Consider the following 19,882-nt stretch of genomic DNA (forward strand, 5'->3'; position numbering starts at 1 on the left):
TGAAATGGCGGCTTCTGATTGGTGCTTGAAATGGCGGGATATATATAACAGTATTCACCTGGCTGCTAGCCCGAGAAGACCTGTTCACAATACGTCGCCAGGAAAGCTTCAATAGATATTTGTATCTCTGTTGTATCATTCTCGAGCCATGGAACGTCTCCGTGGTTTTCCTATTTAATGTTCGTTATTTTCATTTATCTCTAACCATATTCGTACTATGAGCACTAGACGTTTTCTTAGACACAGTTACCATGTCTTGGCGATCATTTTGAAAACGGTGTCTCATGTCGAAAATATTCTTACAGAAGCTGTTAATATTCATTTGTCTATGTAACGTGATGTTACTCACTTCAAGTTGCTATTTGAAATTTTCAAGTTGCCCCGGATATCTTTCAGTTGGTCCTTGGAGTCACCCCGACAACACCTCTCGATGTGCCTTACGTCAGTTACCTACTCCAGTTTTTCTTCTGTTGATTTATCTCCAATCGCTTTCATACTACAGGTACCAAACCTTTTCTCTGGCACGGATACTATGTTTCGGCGGCCTTTTGAGAACACTGCCATTTCACCTCAATCGTTTTCTCCTGCAAGACGTTTGATTTTGCAAGATTTATCGAAGGAGGTACCACTCGACTCATGTTACTATTTGAAATTTTGAACTTAGCCCACAAGACTCCCTCACGCAGGTCACTGGGATCACAGGGATCACATCATTCGATATGCCCTATGATATTTACGTATTTCAATTTTGTTCCATTCATTTACCTTCCATGGTTTTCATACTACGGGTACAGGAGTTTTGGAACCATATCATGGCGGCCATTTTGAAACTGGTGCTCCATGTGAAACATCTTTTGGTACAGCGTTACTTAGTTTTCTAAGACCTTTCGAACTAGGTATTACTCGACCCATGTTTCCATTTGACATTTCAAAGTTACCCCCCGTTACCCCCATTTACGGGGGGCGGAGAGGGATACTTTTGGCGGAATTGGTTTTCCCCCTTAGCAATATATAACGTGTACTTCAAACATTTCTTCTATGTTTCATAATTTTTCAGATATTTCCGTGGACTGATTAAAATGGCCCACCTTGTATATATATAACGAGGAACTACATAATTTATATGGTCTACCCAACATTGTTAGGGTCGTCAAATCTAGGAGGCTTAGGTGGGCGGGTCATGTAGCTAGAATGGAAGAAAGTAGAAACGCTCTCAAAGTCTTGACTGGAAGACCAATCGGAAAACGGCCATTAGGAAGACCTAGGCGCAGATGGGAGGACAATATTAAGATAGATCTCACAGAGATTGGAATACAAAGTAGAAACTGGATGCAGTTAGCTAAGGATAGAAGTCAGTGGAGAGCTTTTGTGAACGCGGCATTGAACCTCCGGGTTCCATAGGCCTTATATATATATATATATATATATATATATATATATATATATATATATATATATATATATATATATATATATATATATATATATATATATATATATATATATATATATATATATATGTGTGTGTGTGTGTATGTGTGTGTGTGTGTTTTTGTGTTTGTCTACCCAGTTTTCTACAGCACGCTTCGCCACTGGTTAACCTTTTGTCTTCAATGGAAGCAACATTTGTCAGATTTGGTCCACATTGGTTTATTTTCGTTTGATCGCCACGCGTAGCGACATAATATGCATAGTTTTGTAGGGGGCTAACGTGTCAGCCTGTTAGTCCCTATGAAAGCAAACCTGTTCACAATTAAATTACATCCCTTGATTGTCCTTTAATCAGCAACAATCATCCTTAAAACAGCCACTCGCAGGGGTGCCCATAAGAAGGCAATATGACGCCAATAGGATCATTATTTTTTTTTTGGGGGGGGGGTTACAAGGAAGAGGAAAAGTTTATGGATGAGCTGGCAGTTGATGAAGTAATAACTGAACCTTTAAGAAAAATTAAAGTTGATGTTTACTTCAAGATCCTTGACTCTGCTCAATTAATAGATCGCTTTTCAAACCAACCCTTGGCCGCCTTAATGAGCTAAATGGCTTTCTTTTCGCACGATGTATTTAACAAACAATGAAAGTCCGCAGTCAAATATGATACAAGAATTGTGTGACTTCTACCATTTTGATAATGAAGAAACAGTAGCTGAGCTAAGGAACTTTTCATTCATATACAAGGCCTTACACCACAACAGACATACCAAACCAAAAAAGTCTTAAGATTTTCAAGCAAGACAAAAACAATAGTAGTAAATTAGACTCAGAATGTGCTCAAAAAGAAGCTTTAGATGGAGAAGAAATTGATGATGAAAAGGAAGACAGCATGGAAACAACTGCAAAGTTCTGGATTAAACGATGTTTTATTAAGCCATACAGGTGTTTACAGCAGCTCTCGGGATTTCCAAACTTAAATGGGCCCTACAGAATTCTGCTTTCACTCTCTGTAACAAGCTGCGCGGCTGAGAGAATCATGAGTCGGATCGAAATTATATATATATATATATATATATATATATATATATATATATATATATATATATATATATATATATATATATATATATATATATATATATAAATCGCTTCAGAACAAGCATGGAGGACATTTGGTTAAATAACTTACTAATTTTGAAGTAGCGAGACTGAAATTTTATTAATAAGTTTTCTTTAACCAGTAAACAAAGACAAAGGTTGTTGGTAAATCATTAGATTCATTAAGTTCAACGTTTTTGTTATGCACTTTTACTTGCGTAACTTGATGTAATTTTTAGGCCTTACAATTTTTGGAATTATGCAACTTTTTCTGTATCTTTAAGAAAATAAGTCTTACTTTTTATCATGTGCTTTTGGTTCATGATTGTCAAAATAAATATAACGATATGCCTAAATAAAGGTTACTTTTAACATAAACATATCTGTAAAAAAAATAATAAATCAAGAGAATACTGATTATAAGTTAATATGGAGGTGTACTGGAATTTTAGGTCAGTTAAGAAGTAAAATAAAAATATATTTTAATTAAGTGCGCCGGAGATAGAGGAATTGCTCTGATAAAAAAAAAATAAGAGTTTAAAGTTAGGGACGAACAACAAAAATTCTTCTTAAGGATAGTCGAGGTATCACAGAAAAGTCATCACCTAGTGAGCAAAAGTAGGGATTGCATCATTCAAAGTTGATTAAAATAACATATGTTCTCTTATTACACTACCTATTAATCTTAGTGTCTAGTTTTAGTGTTATTTTGCGATGTCTAGTTTTAAAAATACAAGTAATTAACATTGAGAAATTGATTTTGTCTACTTTTATAAAACTGATCAAAGTGTGCAACGTCTAAATACTACCCAATCTTCTTGAAATTTGTTATGCAGTACAACCCCTCAAATCCGAACCCCGGAAATCCGAAAACCCGGCAAATCCGAACACGTTCTCAGGAGGAAAAAAAATTAACTACAGCTGAAAAATGAAAAAAAAAAAAAAAAATAGATTTAATCACACAAATTTAGTTTTTTTTAAGGTTTTAACATTTTTAGACTTAATGCTTATTCAAAATCATTATCTAATTATATTCTTACAAGAAGACAGTTATAGATATGCGACAACCATTTTGGATATGAGTGTACACCCGCCAGTCAAGGTCACTGCCCTTTCGACCACTGGGCCACCCTGTCTAACCTCAGTCGTTGTTTTACCGCAAATTCAGTGACGAAATAAGTACGTAATATTATTTCCCGGGTAATCCGAACCCCCCGAAATCCGAACAGGCTTCAGCCCCAATTAGTTCGAATTTGAGGGGTTGTACTGTATATATCTTTTACACCACTGAGACTCGGAACATAAGCAAATTCTGCAAAAATTTTATATTTTTTGCCTTACAAAATGAAACATCCTAAACTGTACAAAGATTAATTATCAACTTTACGTTGAAATAAACTACATTTAAATTTAAAGTTTGTGATTGAAAAGTGACTCTTGAGGTTTTTTTTTTTTTTTTTTTTTTTTTTTTTTGTTACCAATGATCTCACGTGTTGTGATAGGAGGAGGTGTATAATTAAATATGAGGGGGATACTTTGTTAATTTGGGGAGATTGGCATCCCTGGCCACTCGTAGTAACATAATATGTATAATTTTGTACAGTAATTAGTAAGTTATATTACACTCCATGGAAGAAAAATTGATCAAAATTAAACCAGATCGCTTCGTCGTTGTTTGATAAACAATCATTTGATCACCCCATTGTAGAGACCTGCACGGACCGGGCTTGGGCGGGCCGACACTGATTTCTCTTCAGATCGGGCCGGGCTGAGGCCGATTAATTGCAATTCTTAAATAATCATTGATTTTCGTTAAACGATAATTGGAATAAAGCCAAACGTCGAAGAAGTTTGCCCGTGAAAAATGTTACAAAGAATGCAATATCTATTACAGTTTGTGTTGCTTAGCGGCTCCACTTTCACTATAGTGGATTGCAGGCATTGCGCGATAAATTGAGCTCTGACCTTGACCTTCACTGAACCCAAAATATGACAAGAAGGGGTGGGAAAGTTTTGCCTGTCGTTAAACAATATTGCCATCTTCACTTTATGCTAAAAATCAATGAAGTTAGATTTTCGCTACAGGAAATGGAGGTTTTCTTCTCTCGATGACAGGCAAAGTTCTAGGAGGCAATGGTACCATTCGGGAGGCAAGCGTCAGGTTGTGAACCAAAGTTTAGAAAATGTTTCTGAGTGTTAGGTCAAGTTTAAGACTAAATTTTGAGAAAGATTGGTGCTCGAGCTAATTTTTTTTTTATTTATCGGGCCGGGGTCGGGCCAAAACCTTTTAAAATTTATCGGGCCCGGGCCGGGCTTGGGCCAAGAATTTTAGAAAACTTATCAGGTTGGGCCGGGCTCGGGCCGAAAATCTCCAAAATTTTTCGCCCCGGGCTGGATTGGGCTCGGGCCGAAAAATTCAGCCCGTGTAGGTCTCTACCCCATTGTAGGAAAAACGATCGAAATATGGCCAGATTGTTGAATAGTTGTTTCATCGCATTTGATCGCCAACAAGCTAAGTTTCACTGCAACGTGCGTATTTTGTAGGTGTGTTCAAGTATTATTTTACTTATCCAATATTTAGTTAAGTAATTGTCTTATTTATCCATGTCTATTGCGAATCACTGCGCAAAATACCACGTTCCTTAGAACAAACTTATTTGCCCCTCACATCCGTAATTCCCACATCAAAACATAACCTTAATGATAAAATAGATGTATCTGGCACTAGGGCCGGCGCTCGCAGTTTTGCCGCCCCTTTAATCCGCAAACCTTATTTTGACAGAAGACGTTCAAGTGTCACGAAAAAGATGCCCCGTTTAAAAGCATGATGAAATGGAAAAGTAAACAAAAAAATGAACTACTTCTCTCGAATGCTTACGTAATATTTGAGGGGCCACTGTGGCTCAGTGGAATAGTGTTCAGCTGTGATGCATATGGTCCGTGGTTCAATCTCAGCTCGCGCCAGGTGAATTTTGTGATGGACAAACACCGTGTGGGTGGGTCCTCGGGGTTCTCCCGTTTCCTACCACTTTCTTCATTCCACCATTTTCATAATTTCTCATCACTTTCTGCTTTAACCTAGTCGGCATAATCGTGGGACGTAAAACTCAAAGATTTTTTTTTTTAAATTTTTGCTTACGTACTCCATACATGACACAATATTTAGTATGCTCGATTTCGCTGTGTACCTGTGATGTACAGCAGCGCATACAGAAAATAAAATAAAAATGCTTTAGTCACGGCCAAGAATTTTAATTTTTATGCTTATTTTATATCAAAAGATGTTTCCAATAGAGTATGCAGCATAAAGACAATAGAGTGAATCAGATATTACGGCAAAACTAAGTGATTATACTTTAATTGAAAGACACTTCTTGCTTTGATACGAGCAAATTCCATTATCACATTCGCGCAGTCCAATGTTTCAGCCAATTCGTGTTCTATTGATATCGCTAGACCACACAGGCGTGTTTTAGACGTGTAAGATCGTAGATAGTTTTTAATAAATTTAAGTTTCGAGAAACTTCTTTCTCCACTTGCCACTGTTACCGGTAAAGTTAACAGAATCCTAAGTCATGAGAGCAAAGTCATGTCCCTTAATTAATTTTAAAGTCTCTTTTGGTGACCTTTCAGGCTTAATTATAGCGGATAACACTTTCAGTTCGTCTTTCAAATCATTGAGGTTAATATCTTTCGATTAGGAGGCATGTTAAAATGCTGGCAAGTTTAGTCACTTTTCAGACAAAAGTTCAGGTGGCATATCTTCAAGATTACTTACATCGTAAAGAAAATCGAAATACTCGCTGTGATGTTTAAGTTGCTCAAACCTTTCTTTTAAAGCTAACACAATCACGTCTAGAACTTTGTAATAAAAATCGATCATGTATCTTATTTGTGGATCTTCAATAACTTCATCCTCTACCTCGTACTGAAACTGTCTCTTCTTTCGACTTCGAGCTTGCACTGTATTATCTATCCGTGGATCATCCATATCTAATACTGATGCCAACTCTATCGCATCAACTATGTAAGGTTGAAACTTTGCATCATTTCTTCTCCTCTCAAAGTACTCAAATACATTTTCAAGAAACCCAACTGCATCCAGCACATGACAATCAATGCTTTGGAGACTTTTGCTTACTATGTTTATGTGGAGTAAAAAGTCATACCAGATAACGAGTGAGCAAAGGAAAATAGTAGGGATGGTCAAAGTTTTCCGGAATCCGGATTTCGGAAATTTTGTTTTCCGGAATTCGGAAAAATTCCGGATTTCAGAAAAAATCCGGAATTGGGAAAAATTCCGGAATTCAGGAAAATTTCGGAATTCAGAAAAAATCCGGAATTCGGAAAAATTCTGGAATTCAGAAAAATTCCGACATTCGGAAAAAATCCGGAATTTCGAAAAAATCCGAAATTTTTCCGATTTTACTTTCCGGATTCCAGAAAGTAAAAATTCTGAAATTGGCCATCCCTAGCTAGTAGCTGTTAAAAGAAAAACAAAATACTGCAATGAATATATATACTTGTATTAGTTTCTTGTAGTTGGATATGTCTTTATCACTTACGTAGACAATTGCTACTGCACTTATTTACTGCTTTATGAGCAAGGTCTTATTTTCACACACAAAAAAGTCGCCGGTATGTCTCAAACATTATCGTGTTCCCACCTGCAGCTGCTCCAAAGCGCTGCAAACTACTTTTTAACCAGACGAAAGGCAGTGAAGGAAAAGAAATCTCAACAAATATTATAATAACGTTCGCTTATTGTCAACATACCTATGTACAGTAAATACAAATTTATAATTTTTGGCTTTACGAAGTATACAATGTAATTGTTCAATAATTAACATAAGCAGGCATTCATTAATTTATATTAATATAATAATTAATAAAACTAATAAGCGGGTGATTGATGACTCAGTGGTACAGTTTTCATCTATGGTATTCTAACCCAGGACATGTGGGTTTTCGATGGCTAATTTTGTGTTCGAAAATTTTCCCGGTTGTACTCTTTGTTCCCTTTCTTGTATTGGTTCCATCATCACTCATTAACGAATTTAGTTTATTAAAACTCTATAGCCATATATTCATTCTGTCCGTCAGTGAAACAGTCTCAAGAACTATCTGATGGATTACCATCAATTTTGGCCACGATATACAGAGTCAATAGTTAAGAATCGAGTTCCCTGATGAATGTAATATTCAAACCGGAAGCGGTACAAATCAACCATTTCTGGTTTTAACGTTAATCATTATATAGTAAATATGGTAATAGATAGCGAGAAGCGGTTTCTAGTAATCGACATATATAGACCTAACATTCATGTAGATAGAATGTTACCCAATTTGTGCATCTGCTGAAAATAATGAGTTTAGGTATTTAGAGAGCATTTTCTGCTTTAGAAAATGTGTGCTTGGTAAAGAATGTAGACAATTAGCTGAGTCAGGCACGTAGCTAGAATATGGTAATAGGAAAGGGGGTCTGTCACGAAATACTGTGGTTATTTACCAGGGGCTCAATCATTCTAAACTATTTTATTGGCAACATATATTGGTTCGTTTAGCCAAGATTTCTAATGGGGGGGGATGATATGAAATACTGTGGTTACACACCAGGGGCTCGATCAATCTGAATATTTTACTGACAACATACCCATATTGATTGGTTTGGACAATGAAATGAGGATATATTAGTAAGTATTTTAATAAGAAGCCATGAAGAAATCTCGAGTAAAAGAATATTAAAAAGTATTAAAAAAGATATAGTCTTCCGAGGTCATTCGAACGGTGTCGAGAATTTTGCGCCTGGGAAATTTGCGCCCTACCTCAAGAACAGGGAAAATTGCGCCTGCGATGTACCTCCACCGGGAAGTTTGAGCCCTGCGAAATAAAAGAACCTATTCGAGCTTACGCATTTGCTCGGAGGGGCTGACATTACAGTATAAACAATCTTCCCCCACAGCCATGCCATTTGTGATTTATTTTCATTGTAGCTATATAAGGGGAGAATAAACTTCAATATAAGCCAAAAGAACACAACGGATCAACGCAATCACTGCTTCTTCCAGAGATGATTTTGGGGGAATACTGGCCTCCCCAGAGCTCTCAGAGTGCCCCCTCGGAGGAGCCCAAAATAATACGCCTATAATATAATAATAAATAGAATAGTACCAGCAGTGATCCCCCTCCGGAATACTAAGTGTGCCCCCCGGAACATTTTTTCTGAAAGAACGACTGAACGGAATTGTGTGTTTGAAGTGTAATTCCAGCAAGTAAACACATTGTACATAGTTTTCTTGATAATATTACTGAACTAATTTTACATTCACTTTACATTTTCTTTTCTATATTTTGTGTCCTAAAAAGCCAAACAACCCGCAACGATTGTGAACAGAGATATCTGGGTAGAGCCAAACAGCCTTTTGTAGATTAAATTATACTCTTTGATTATATTAATACATAATTATATATCAGTCATTTATACTTTTATTGTAAATTTTGTAGTATAGTGAAAAGTTGTATTTGTATGGATTGCCCTTTAGTGAACTAAAATTGCATTTTTTTCATTTGTTCGGAATATTATAACGGATGGAGTAACTCACTGAGACGATGAGAGGCAAGCCTAGTTCAAGTGTGAGTGAAAGTTACTTTAAACAATACAAAAATAAGTTGAATTGTAGGGCGCAAACATCCCAGTGCAAATATATTGAGGGCGCATTTTTCCCTATTTTTGTGGTAGGGCGCAAATTTCCCGGGCGCAAAATTCTCGCATTCAAGGAAAATATAATGTTCGTGAAGTTGACAAGCCACTTATGTCAAACCCAATTTCGACTTTAAACATCTCTAGTGCTACGTTAGTGTTCGATAGTGACGCAAATCGTTAATACTTCACAGATAACGTGTGCTTTTTAAATAATGGATATAGGTCTTCTAACTGCATGCCAACACGCCTACTTCTATGAATCATCTCAAAAATGAGGTTAACCGTTAGAGCAAGTAATGCCTCCATCGTACGGCCCTTGGAGTAATAATATGACTTTAACAGCTTTATACATCAGGCTTACCTTATTAAAATTAGCCAAACGAACATGATAGTACCACGCTCTTTGCTAGAGTCTCAATGCGCCCCTATGTTCTCGCGAACATAATGCGCAAAGTGGATGTCCCCTGACGTGCCCAAGTTAGTTACTTTTTTCTCTACTATTGTTTATCTGTTATTTATTGCTAGTCTGCAGAGTAGTCCTTACATTAATATGCCATTGTCCTTGATAATCGTTGCGTATTTACAAGCAGTTTGTTATTACTGTTAGAAGACATCAAAAAACAACAGATAAAAACTACTACTTAACGGTTCATATTTTTCTTTCACAGTACATAAACGATTAATAATAATAATAATAATAATAATAATAATAATAATAATAATAATAATAATAATAATAATAATAATAATAATAATAATAATAATAATAATAATAATAAGACTATTCCAGCATAAAAGTTATCAATTGCACCACACTGGCAACAAGCGACGCATATTTTAACTTCATAAAAATTCGTTTCTCACGATTTTCTGGAAAACTACGTACGATAACATCTTCATTCTGTCAAGTTGTTTATCCCAGTGTGATATATGTCTTACCTCTGGACAATATCACAGAAAAACAAAAATTAAATATTAGTAGTACATCGTACTTTTGGACTACATCTCATTAACCATGGAAAGATTGATTAGTGTATACTTTAGAATGTAAGTTTCAGCTTAACTTGCATCATGTATTCTTAGGATTACAAAAGGGAAATTTGTTCGTTTGCATTTGAACAAAATTCTTAGGATTACAAAAAGAAAAAATAATTTTTCCCAATTCCGGAATTTTTCTGAATTCCGGATTTTTTCCGAATTCCGGGATTTTTCCGAAATCCGGAATTTTTCCGAAACCCGGAATTTTTCCGAATTCCGGATTTTTCTGAATTCCGGATTTTTTCCGAAAGCCGCATTTTTCCGAATTCCGGAATTTTTCCGAAATCCGGAATTTTTTCGAAATCCGGAATTTTCCGATTTTACTTTCCGGATTCCGGAAAGTAAAAATTCCGGAACTGGCCATCCCTAGAAAATAGCCACGCAGCTGGTTTGCTATACACAGAGCATCGTGGGTGACCATTCTATCTGAACTATTGTCGTTACTTACTTGAAGTGAGGCATCATAAACCTCCCCTATTTGATATCTAACACGTAAGTTGAGTCAGAGCATCAATTCGGCTCTCCCACCTTGTGGTGCTTAATGGTTTTAAAATGAGACTGCTAATGTGTTCCTTTAGTATGACCCAACGTTGAACTATAAGAAAAACTTGAGGCTTTATAGTTTATTAGTGCTGTTACCATATTTGTTGTGCAGAGTGGACATGGCATTTATTCCCGGGCGATTTTTACAGCACTGAACTTCGTTAATATGCTATCCCTCTGTTGTACCCACACATCTTGTATTGTCATTCATTGGGACAAGACGTCTAGTCATATGACGATGTCAACACTGATGTATATATATGGAGGGATGACACAAAACGGTAATACATCAATTCCCTTCACAGGAATTCTTACAAAACTCTCTGATGTAACCTGTAACGCCCCGCTTGTATAGCGTTACAGTATTTGTTTATTTTCGTTCCAGAAATAATGAATCTGTTTTTGTTTCATTTTCGTTCAAGTATTAATTTTATAATTATTTTAAATAGTTTAAATTTCTCTGCGATCAGCGATTTATTTAATGAGCACAATTCTATACTACAGAAAAGAAGAAGAAGAAGATTATTTTATTACATTTAATTTTAAATTTCGATTATCTGATTTTAGTTGATGGAATAAGAAAGAGTTTCCAGATTACTGATTAGCAAGAACAGTTTGATGGATTTTAACATATAAAATAAACAGAAACAAGATATAGTTAATCTTCAAAACTAAACAAAATAAAATAATTATTTACAAAACCTTTAGTGAAGCTAAGTTTAGACCTGGTAATTTTAAAACTGCATAATAAGTGTGGAAAGCAAACAGTTAAATCTTAAACTTTAAATGGCCAAATTTTTGAATTTGTCTTTAAAGTCGTGAATAGAAAATAATGATGCAGCAGTAATAATATTATATGGGAAGGTCCATTCTTCCCATAATATAATGCCACTACTTAGAAATGTCGTGAAGATCTAAGGCATATTACTGCCTTCTAAATTCTAGTTAAAATGACTTCAGAATTTCGGTAATCTCACAGATCTTTTCTGGATGCCGCATGGTTAGTAAGTAATGAGTGATTGAATCAGATCGTTATTTATGAACACCTAAACCAATAAGTTTGTATATTGATAGCTTGATGAATTCCATAACTGCATATTATTGTCACATACCTTCATTTTAAGAAATATAATACAATGCTGTTGACATCCCTCCTATTCCATATCAAAAATTATAATTTCAATAAAATATATATATTGTAAAGAAGAATATGTTAGGTTGCGATTGCAGCTAAGAATTATGAAGAGTACGTGGCGATTATAAATAATATTTAAGTGTGGCGCCACATTGTTGATATAATGTATCGTGGTGAAAACGAGTACTATATTAGTAACATATTTGGAACATGTTGGATGGAGAGGAATCAGCTGTAATTCGTTCGGAAGCTGTAAAGAAAATTAAAATACATTACTTAACGTGTTTAAAAAGAATCAATATACAAATAAAAATTAAGTATCTTACTATATCCAGTACTGATTTATAGAGGTTATCAAGCATATCTTCCTTTTGGCTGAAACAACCTAACTTCCAAAGAAAACTTCGAACTCTACTTACTAACTAAACTACTTTTTAAAATACAGTCCATCACAATAATTTGTATCAACTAAGTACTAGTGTTATATATGGAACAGTATTATGGAACAGTATTACAATATAAATAAATACACAACCCTAACTTCTGGAAAAGGAAAATAACGTAACCTAAACCTATTTTAAAGTTACTATTACTACTACTACTACTATCATCGAAAATTCTATGATTAAACTAACTTAACCTAATAAATATTTTCTGCTAAAACTGTTTAAGAAAATACTTACCTGTCTTGAATACTTTGGAATACGTACCTAAAATTGATGGACCGCTGTACTGGAATCCTGCCTTGCATATCTTCTATAGAGCTGTAAAGAAAAAGGAATGTATATGATTAATTTGTTGTATCACTGCACTATTTCCAAATTGTGTTCTTTTCAAAAAATATATTTAGATATAATAAACTAACAATATTTAATTTCGGGGTATGTTTAGTACAAGGGGTCCAGAAGCACGTAAGAAACACAAAATTTACAGGAGAAATGAGTGATGCAAGTACTTAGACGTAACATAACGTAACCAAATCTAACCTAATCTAACATAAACTAACGTAAGCTAACCTGAACTAACCTAGACTAAAGTAATATTAGTAGAAATAAGCGAAATTCTATCATCTTTTTGGAAAATTATGCGGGACTCTCACACTAATATAACATAAACTAAACTAACCTAACGTAACCTAAACTAGCCTAACCTAACTTAAACTAACCAACCCTACCCTAAACTAACCGAATGTGAACAGAAACTACCATAATTGTAACATTTGTTTAGAGAAAAGAGCTGGACCCCTTCTGCTAAACATAGGCCTTAATTTCTTGTTAAAGAGTAAATTATTTATGTCAATTACTGAGGTAAGTCATAGACTATAAGCTACATAATATTATGATAAATTGCTACTTACCGGAACAACTTTTGACGTTTCCTATACGTAAGGGTCGACATCAAAAGAACCTGCTTTTATTATTGTTTTTCGCGAACATAATCGCGAATGGCGACACTGGGCCTTACTTTGTTTCAGAGCTGACATTGTAATTATTAATCTTTGAACAAAATAATATCTGCTTTATCCTGAAGCACAGGTGCAGTTACCAACCTCTATGGATATCTGTTTATTCTCATTGTTGAACCGAACGAAAGCTTGTTAAAGAAGAATTAAAAGGATTTAATCAAACTGTGCTTTAACCAAGAAAATAAAGAGATACAGAGTGTGATAATTGATAAACACATCGAGCATCGCATTAGTGGCGTTATGGTATTTCTTAAAGCGACAAGTGAGCTAAATTTTTACCATTTATGTGTAATGTCCGACAAAAAACATACACAATGTTTGTAAAAGTCTGAGTTTGTTTAATAAATATTCTGAAAAATATAAATAATATTGTATCAAATCAGAATGAGTTTTGTAGAAGTGATCCTAGATCTCTAATAAAATCGGAGGTAGGTGGAAAATATCACAAATTAATAACTACGTATTTACTGATTTCAGTTACAGTAGAGCAAATAAAATGATTGTGAAGTCTTAAAGATAATTACGGCATATTGCACTAAAACCGAACAGTAATAACGAAAATTACCTTTGATCTTTTCTTTTAAAGCTAGGGTAGAGTTAAGAAAGAAGAAATACATTCGACATGAAGAGATCGCATTAACTGCCCATTCTTGACTGATTTAAATCCCGATCAAAGTGGATATTACGGCTAGGTGTCAAAGATGAACATTTTAATTTACAACACCGAATGAATCTTATAAAATTCATCATGGAACTCTAAAAGAAATCAGAGGAGAGGGATAGGAGAATAAATTCACATTTTTAATCTTTAGTGATTTTTAACTCTGCAGAGGAGATTTTTAGGGTGCTGAAGATGTATGACATATTACACTAAAATTGAACATGTTTTTAAACGAAAATATCGCGTAACATATTTTTGAAATTATGGGAAGGATTGAGTGGTTGAATTCACATTTACGCTTGGCAGATTTTAACCCAAAACTGTGGAAATAATTCCAATGCCATAAAGAAAATACACAGTCAGTTTTCTTGTAATTGAAATTATTTTTACGTTGCCTGTACTCGAAAATTTTTCTGCAAATACATGTGTAAACTCACTACATGTAGCGAATTCTACCTTTTTATTCTCTCATACATGTTGGATTGCAATCGCAAATAATATGGTTATTTCCGCTATTGTAAGTTTAATCAAAATGAGATAAGATTTATGAGAGTTATCGTGGAGCAGAAATACCAACGGGCAGAGGCACAAATACCAATACCATAGAGGTCTGCATGGGCTCGGGTTGAGCCCGCGGGCCTAAGCCCGACCCGGCCCGCAGGCCGGAGTCGAGTTTACAAAATATATATCTCTTCTGGCCCTTTCCGGTTTCGTGCCGTACAGTTTCAAATATACAACCATTTTCCTCGGGCCTTTTCGGACCTGACTTTGTAAATATACAGTACAACGATATTTACTGGACCGATCTTTCTGGAGAACTTTTAAAGTACAATTACAAAATTAAACCTCTAATTGCTGTAAATAAAAATACAATTTTGCGTTAATTTTTAAGTTTCTGTAATTCGGGCTTATTTCGGGCTCATTTGACTACCACATGAACTCGGGCCTAAATTCTAAAACATATTTTGGACTCGGGTAGGGCCTCACATTATAAATACACGGGCCGGACCGGGCTCGGGTTAGAAATTCCGGCCCGGGCAGACCTCTAAAATACCAATCGAGTCAAACGGTAGAAGCTTCACTAACGCTCGCTTCAGTTATGCAATATTCCAGAATATGAAGTTCAGATTTAAACGTATACCAGCTTACATAAACCAAAGTGTAATGTGATAAATTTCAACAATGAATCTCTTAATTTATTTTAGATACGTCAGATAATGTTCTTGCTGGTTCGTTGGCTGGAATATTTTTTGCTGCTTTCGAAACAACAAGTAACACTTTGAAATTTGCCTGTCACCAGCTTGCAGTACACAGTGAGTTTCAGGACAGTCTTCGAAATGAAGTAGATGAATTTCTCCGAAAATGCGAAGGTGAATTGTCCTATGAAGGAGTACAAAGTCTTCCAGGACTTGATAAAGTAATATCAGGTATGTTCATCTTCCCGATCTTTAAACAATATTCGCTGAATCTAATTGCTCAATAAATAAATAAATAAATAAATAGTAATAAATAGTAATGTTTATTTCAGTGTTAGAAATTATTATATCTCAGATACAGTGTTATATTAAGTTATAAATTATGCGCATTTAAAATAAATGTGCTAATACAAATGTTTACATCCTTGTTTCTATACTCAGATTTATCAATATTTATAATGTGATCTCCGTTATATATATACATACATATACAGGGTGTTTCAAGACAACACCGACAACGTTTGGGAGGTGATTCCTGACACCAAGATAAGACAAAAATATAGACCAACCTGGGTGCACAAATACTTCTTTTTGGAGTTACAGGCTGCCGAAAACATGAAAATCTGAACTTTAATGGTCATAGCTCCAATACTATAGGACCTACCTTAGTCGGGTGAAGACTTCACTTACGAACTAGTATGTGCCCTATCCAAATATCCATGTTTCAGAATCTTGCGGTACTTCCGCAACAAGTTTTACAGAGGTAGTTGGTGAGTACTACAAATTATATGCCCATAGCCAAATTCCATCTCTAATAATTGTTGAGTGAGTACCGCAGGATTGACACAGGTGAGTACAAGTGAAATATTGAAAAGCGTGTTTGGATCCTGTGCACTTCCAACCAACTCAATATTTATTTATCAATAATTTAACAAAAATGTTAATATTTTCAATTCATTAATTTTATATGGATCCTCTCAGTTTCAAAATTATAGTCCGGATTTCTCTTTGGTAATTTAACTGTTTTTTTTCTTAGGACACTGTTCTTTCCTTAGGATATATATTTTGTTTACCTGTATAAAAGAATTTCAGATTACGTTACATATAATTCACATGCATCATCTTTACATTTATCTTTAACCATGAAATATTTCTTTACATTTATCTTTTGAAGGTAAATCTAACTAGTTCACAAAATATTTCCTTCATCATTCGGTACACAAATTTGAACTTAATTTATTCTTTATAAATTCATGGGCAGACTTTTTAGAAACGAAAGTTCTGAGATTTCACAAGATCTTGATAGACCAAATACTTTTTCTTAGGTTTACCTAATTACCAGTTGATCAGGTATAGCTGAAAGCAATGAAAACAAAAAGTTGCAGGTGTTTTCACTCTTCATAGATATTTATGTTCTTTGTTTCTGAATGGATAATGGATTAACTTTCTCAGATGTCAATATACAAGGTACTCTTTTATCTATTGTGAATCAGTACTTACGGAATTATTTGCATTGAAAAAAATCTATCATATATTTTTATAGCAAACAGTTTCTTTAAAACAATTCCAAAGATTTTCAGTGTTTCTCTTCTGTGGCAGTCGGCTATCAACTTCTACGTCTTAATATTGAAACGGAAATAATTATTTTAATACTTATTCACAGTACAAAATCATGAGATATGTAGGTCACATGATTTAGATATGCTAATAGCCATCAAACAGCTGATTATACAGGTCACCACTCACTGATCGTTTTAGGTAAGCAGGTGTTCCCAGGTTCCTGTCACAAGAATCCACTCCACACTACGGAATCACCAGAAAACGAAAAGGGTTATAGCTAGCTACTGGAAGCCACGATTACATGGATTTGGTACCATACCTGAGTATCACTATTACCTCGAACACCTGCATTTGTGACTTGTCAGATTATGTAACATTGTTCACAGTACTCTTTGGACCAAGTAACTGCATCATAAGCCCAGATCACGTAGTTTTTTCTGTAACTTGTTAGTAATATATTGGCTATGTTTGATTATCTGCTACCATATCACCTAGATTCTAATAAATAACTAAAATTATGTTGGATATATGTCAGGTATCTGTGATACTAATTTCTGCTGTGAACTATGATATCGTGGCTCATTACTTGCCTTTGACATCTCTAACAAGACGCTGTTCATTGTGATCATTAAGCACAAAGAGTGGATACTGTGCTCTCCATTCCTAATCAACGATCCACAAGCGAATGCTCCCATTACTCTGGCAGCACTTCTTATATCCTGTTTGAACTCCGTTAGTCTTCACTTTACCTTGTCACTAGTGGCTTCATGTGAGCTTACGTTGAATACAGATAACTCAACTGAGACACAGCTGTGCATTCAGAAACTGTTGAGTGATATACACCCACAACAGCACAATTTTCCGGAGAATGTATTTCAATCTCGTGATTTTTGTCTACTTAGTGTATTTTTCTGCTAATTCTCCAGTAATGAGTGCGTTAAGAAAAGAGTTTGTGGAAGTCGTGAGGTTTATTACCGTCACGTCCCTTTCACTTTTCTTTATTGACTTCATTCCTAATTGTTACGACTGTTTTGCAATATTTTCTTTATTTACAGTCTTATTATTAATTACACGTTGAACTTAATAACATACTTAATTTCTCTTTATAGAGGTTCTTCGAAAGTACTCAGTTGTTCCCTTCTGTGCTAGAATATGCAACGAAATGTATCAGATTCCAGGAGAAAAAATGACTATTGAGAAAGGGACTATGGTATTTGTTTCCTTTCATGGCTTACATAGAGACCCTGAATATTTTCCTGATCCAGAGAAATTTGACCCAGAAAGATTCAGCGAAGAAAACAAAGCAACACTTAACCACGATGTTTATTTGCCATTCGGAGCTGGCCCACGAATGTGCCTTGGTAAGTCCAGTGTATATGTAATGGAGTATAGGAATAGATTTACGCACAGTAATATACAGGAATTATGATTCAAGAAAGTAATTGAAATAGAACTTAAAATGTACACTTGTTTCAAACTAATTCTGAAAGTTTTAGTAATTGTTACATATGTAATTTCTTTTGATACAAAATTAAAATCCTTACAGTTAAAGCTTCCAAATGACTTTTCTTGGTTTCAGACATTTAATTGTACATTACTTACATTTCCGTGCATAGATTTAATCTTATGGATGCTATTTAAAACATCAAATGAAAACGAACTTTTCTGAACTAGTCCCATTTCTCAAACATTGATTCAATTATTCAAGTAACTTTTGAAGTATTCAATTCATGAATCACGATTTTTAAAAAAAAAAAAAAAAAATTAAATCTTTATACCTTAAAGAAAATCCAAACCCGGGTCAATCGGACCCAAATGAACCGTAATAACTAGCAGTTAGATATGAGCACAATTCTAATTGGAATTATATTAATTGCTAACGTTACATTTTCTTATTAATTGCATAATACTGTTGGTCGTTTGTGTTTTGTTTGAACTATTGAGTTTTTGATAGCTTTGATTGATTTTAAGAGGCAAATGAAATGAACATTGCAGTCAGTGTATAAAATTCCACATTAAGTTATTGTAAAATTTTATATCTAATTAACAAGAAAGATCTAGTTCGGAGTAATTTTAATATATTTCTTCAATACAACATTCTTTATCATCTTTTCTAAATGCAAATTAACATGACTGATTCTTTTAGTCCATTCTCAATATTAGGAAAGTGTCATGTTGCACTTAAAAGTAATTTTAGTTAATTCAAATATTTCTAAATCATAAAATTCAACAGACAAAATTTATAGCATATTCCTCTAATACAATAGTGTAAAAAATATTATTAATATTTACAAATTGTTATATAATAGTGCAGCCACGTATTTATATATCTTTAAGATGTTTTGATACTTGTGCGTTATGCCTTCAATAGATGAAGGTATTTACAGAATGGTTCATATTTATTTATAAATAAGTTTTATGAATCAAATCATTTATTTATCTCCTTTATGGGAACTAATGGTAAATTAAAATAAGCTACTAACGTCTTGAAAGGATCTAAATGTTTTATATGCTATTTTGGTGTATTTACATTATACAATAAATATTAAGAAGTGAACTGTGCAATATGTGATATCCCTTACATTTAAGACTAAGTGTGAAATGAATATTGTGATAATTTAGCATGTATTTATTAGTTGCGGTGTTTCTTCAAGTTACGGTATTATAATTCTGAACTCATGTCGAGTATTCAGAGCACAATAGAATCAAGTCCAATAACAGAAGTTGAGAGAGAAAGAGACAAAATGGTTGTATGGTAAGCTTATACATGTAAAAAGTTAACGCTTGAAAACTCATAAAAGCATAAGTTTCTGAAGCCCAATCTTTCTGACATTGCTGTGTAAATAATTGAATGTGACATTTATGGAAATAGTAAATCGATTGCTTTCACGAATCATAGTATCTAAAAGTCACAGATTGTTTATGTTAATTACAGACAGTCCGGCCGAGCATCGTTTCTAACGCACGTTCTTCAGGCCATTCTTAAAAGTCTCATTCACTTATGAAGCTCTACATCGTTGATAACGTTTGGATTATACACTTGCAGATG

At 34.4% G+C, this 19,882-nt stretch overlaps 1 protein-coding gene across 1 annotated transcript in view; it reads left to right on the top strand.

The window, feature by feature from the left end:
• LOC145680704 (cytochrome P450 3A19-like) overlaps positions 1–19,882 on the top strand; it is a 37,129-nt gene that overhangs the window by 13,314 nt on the left and 3,933 nt on the right. Inside the window, exons 2-3 of the mRNA XM_081751626.1 lie at positions 15,283–15,504; positions 17,943–18,194. Of these exons, the coding sequence (XP_081607752.1) occupies positions 15,283–15,504; positions 17,943–18,194 (474 nt within the window). The remainder of the gene's footprint in view (positions 1–15,282; positions 15,505–17,942; positions 18,195–19,882) is intronic.

This window comes from Thermobia domestica, chromosome 1, assembly GCF_964235325.1.
Source record: "Thermobia domestica chromosome 1, izTheDome1.hap1.1, whole genome shotgun sequence".
In the NCBI taxonomy this organism is placed as follows: Eukaryota; Metazoa; Arthropoda; class Insecta; order Zygentoma; family Lepismatidae; genus Thermobia; species Thermobia domestica.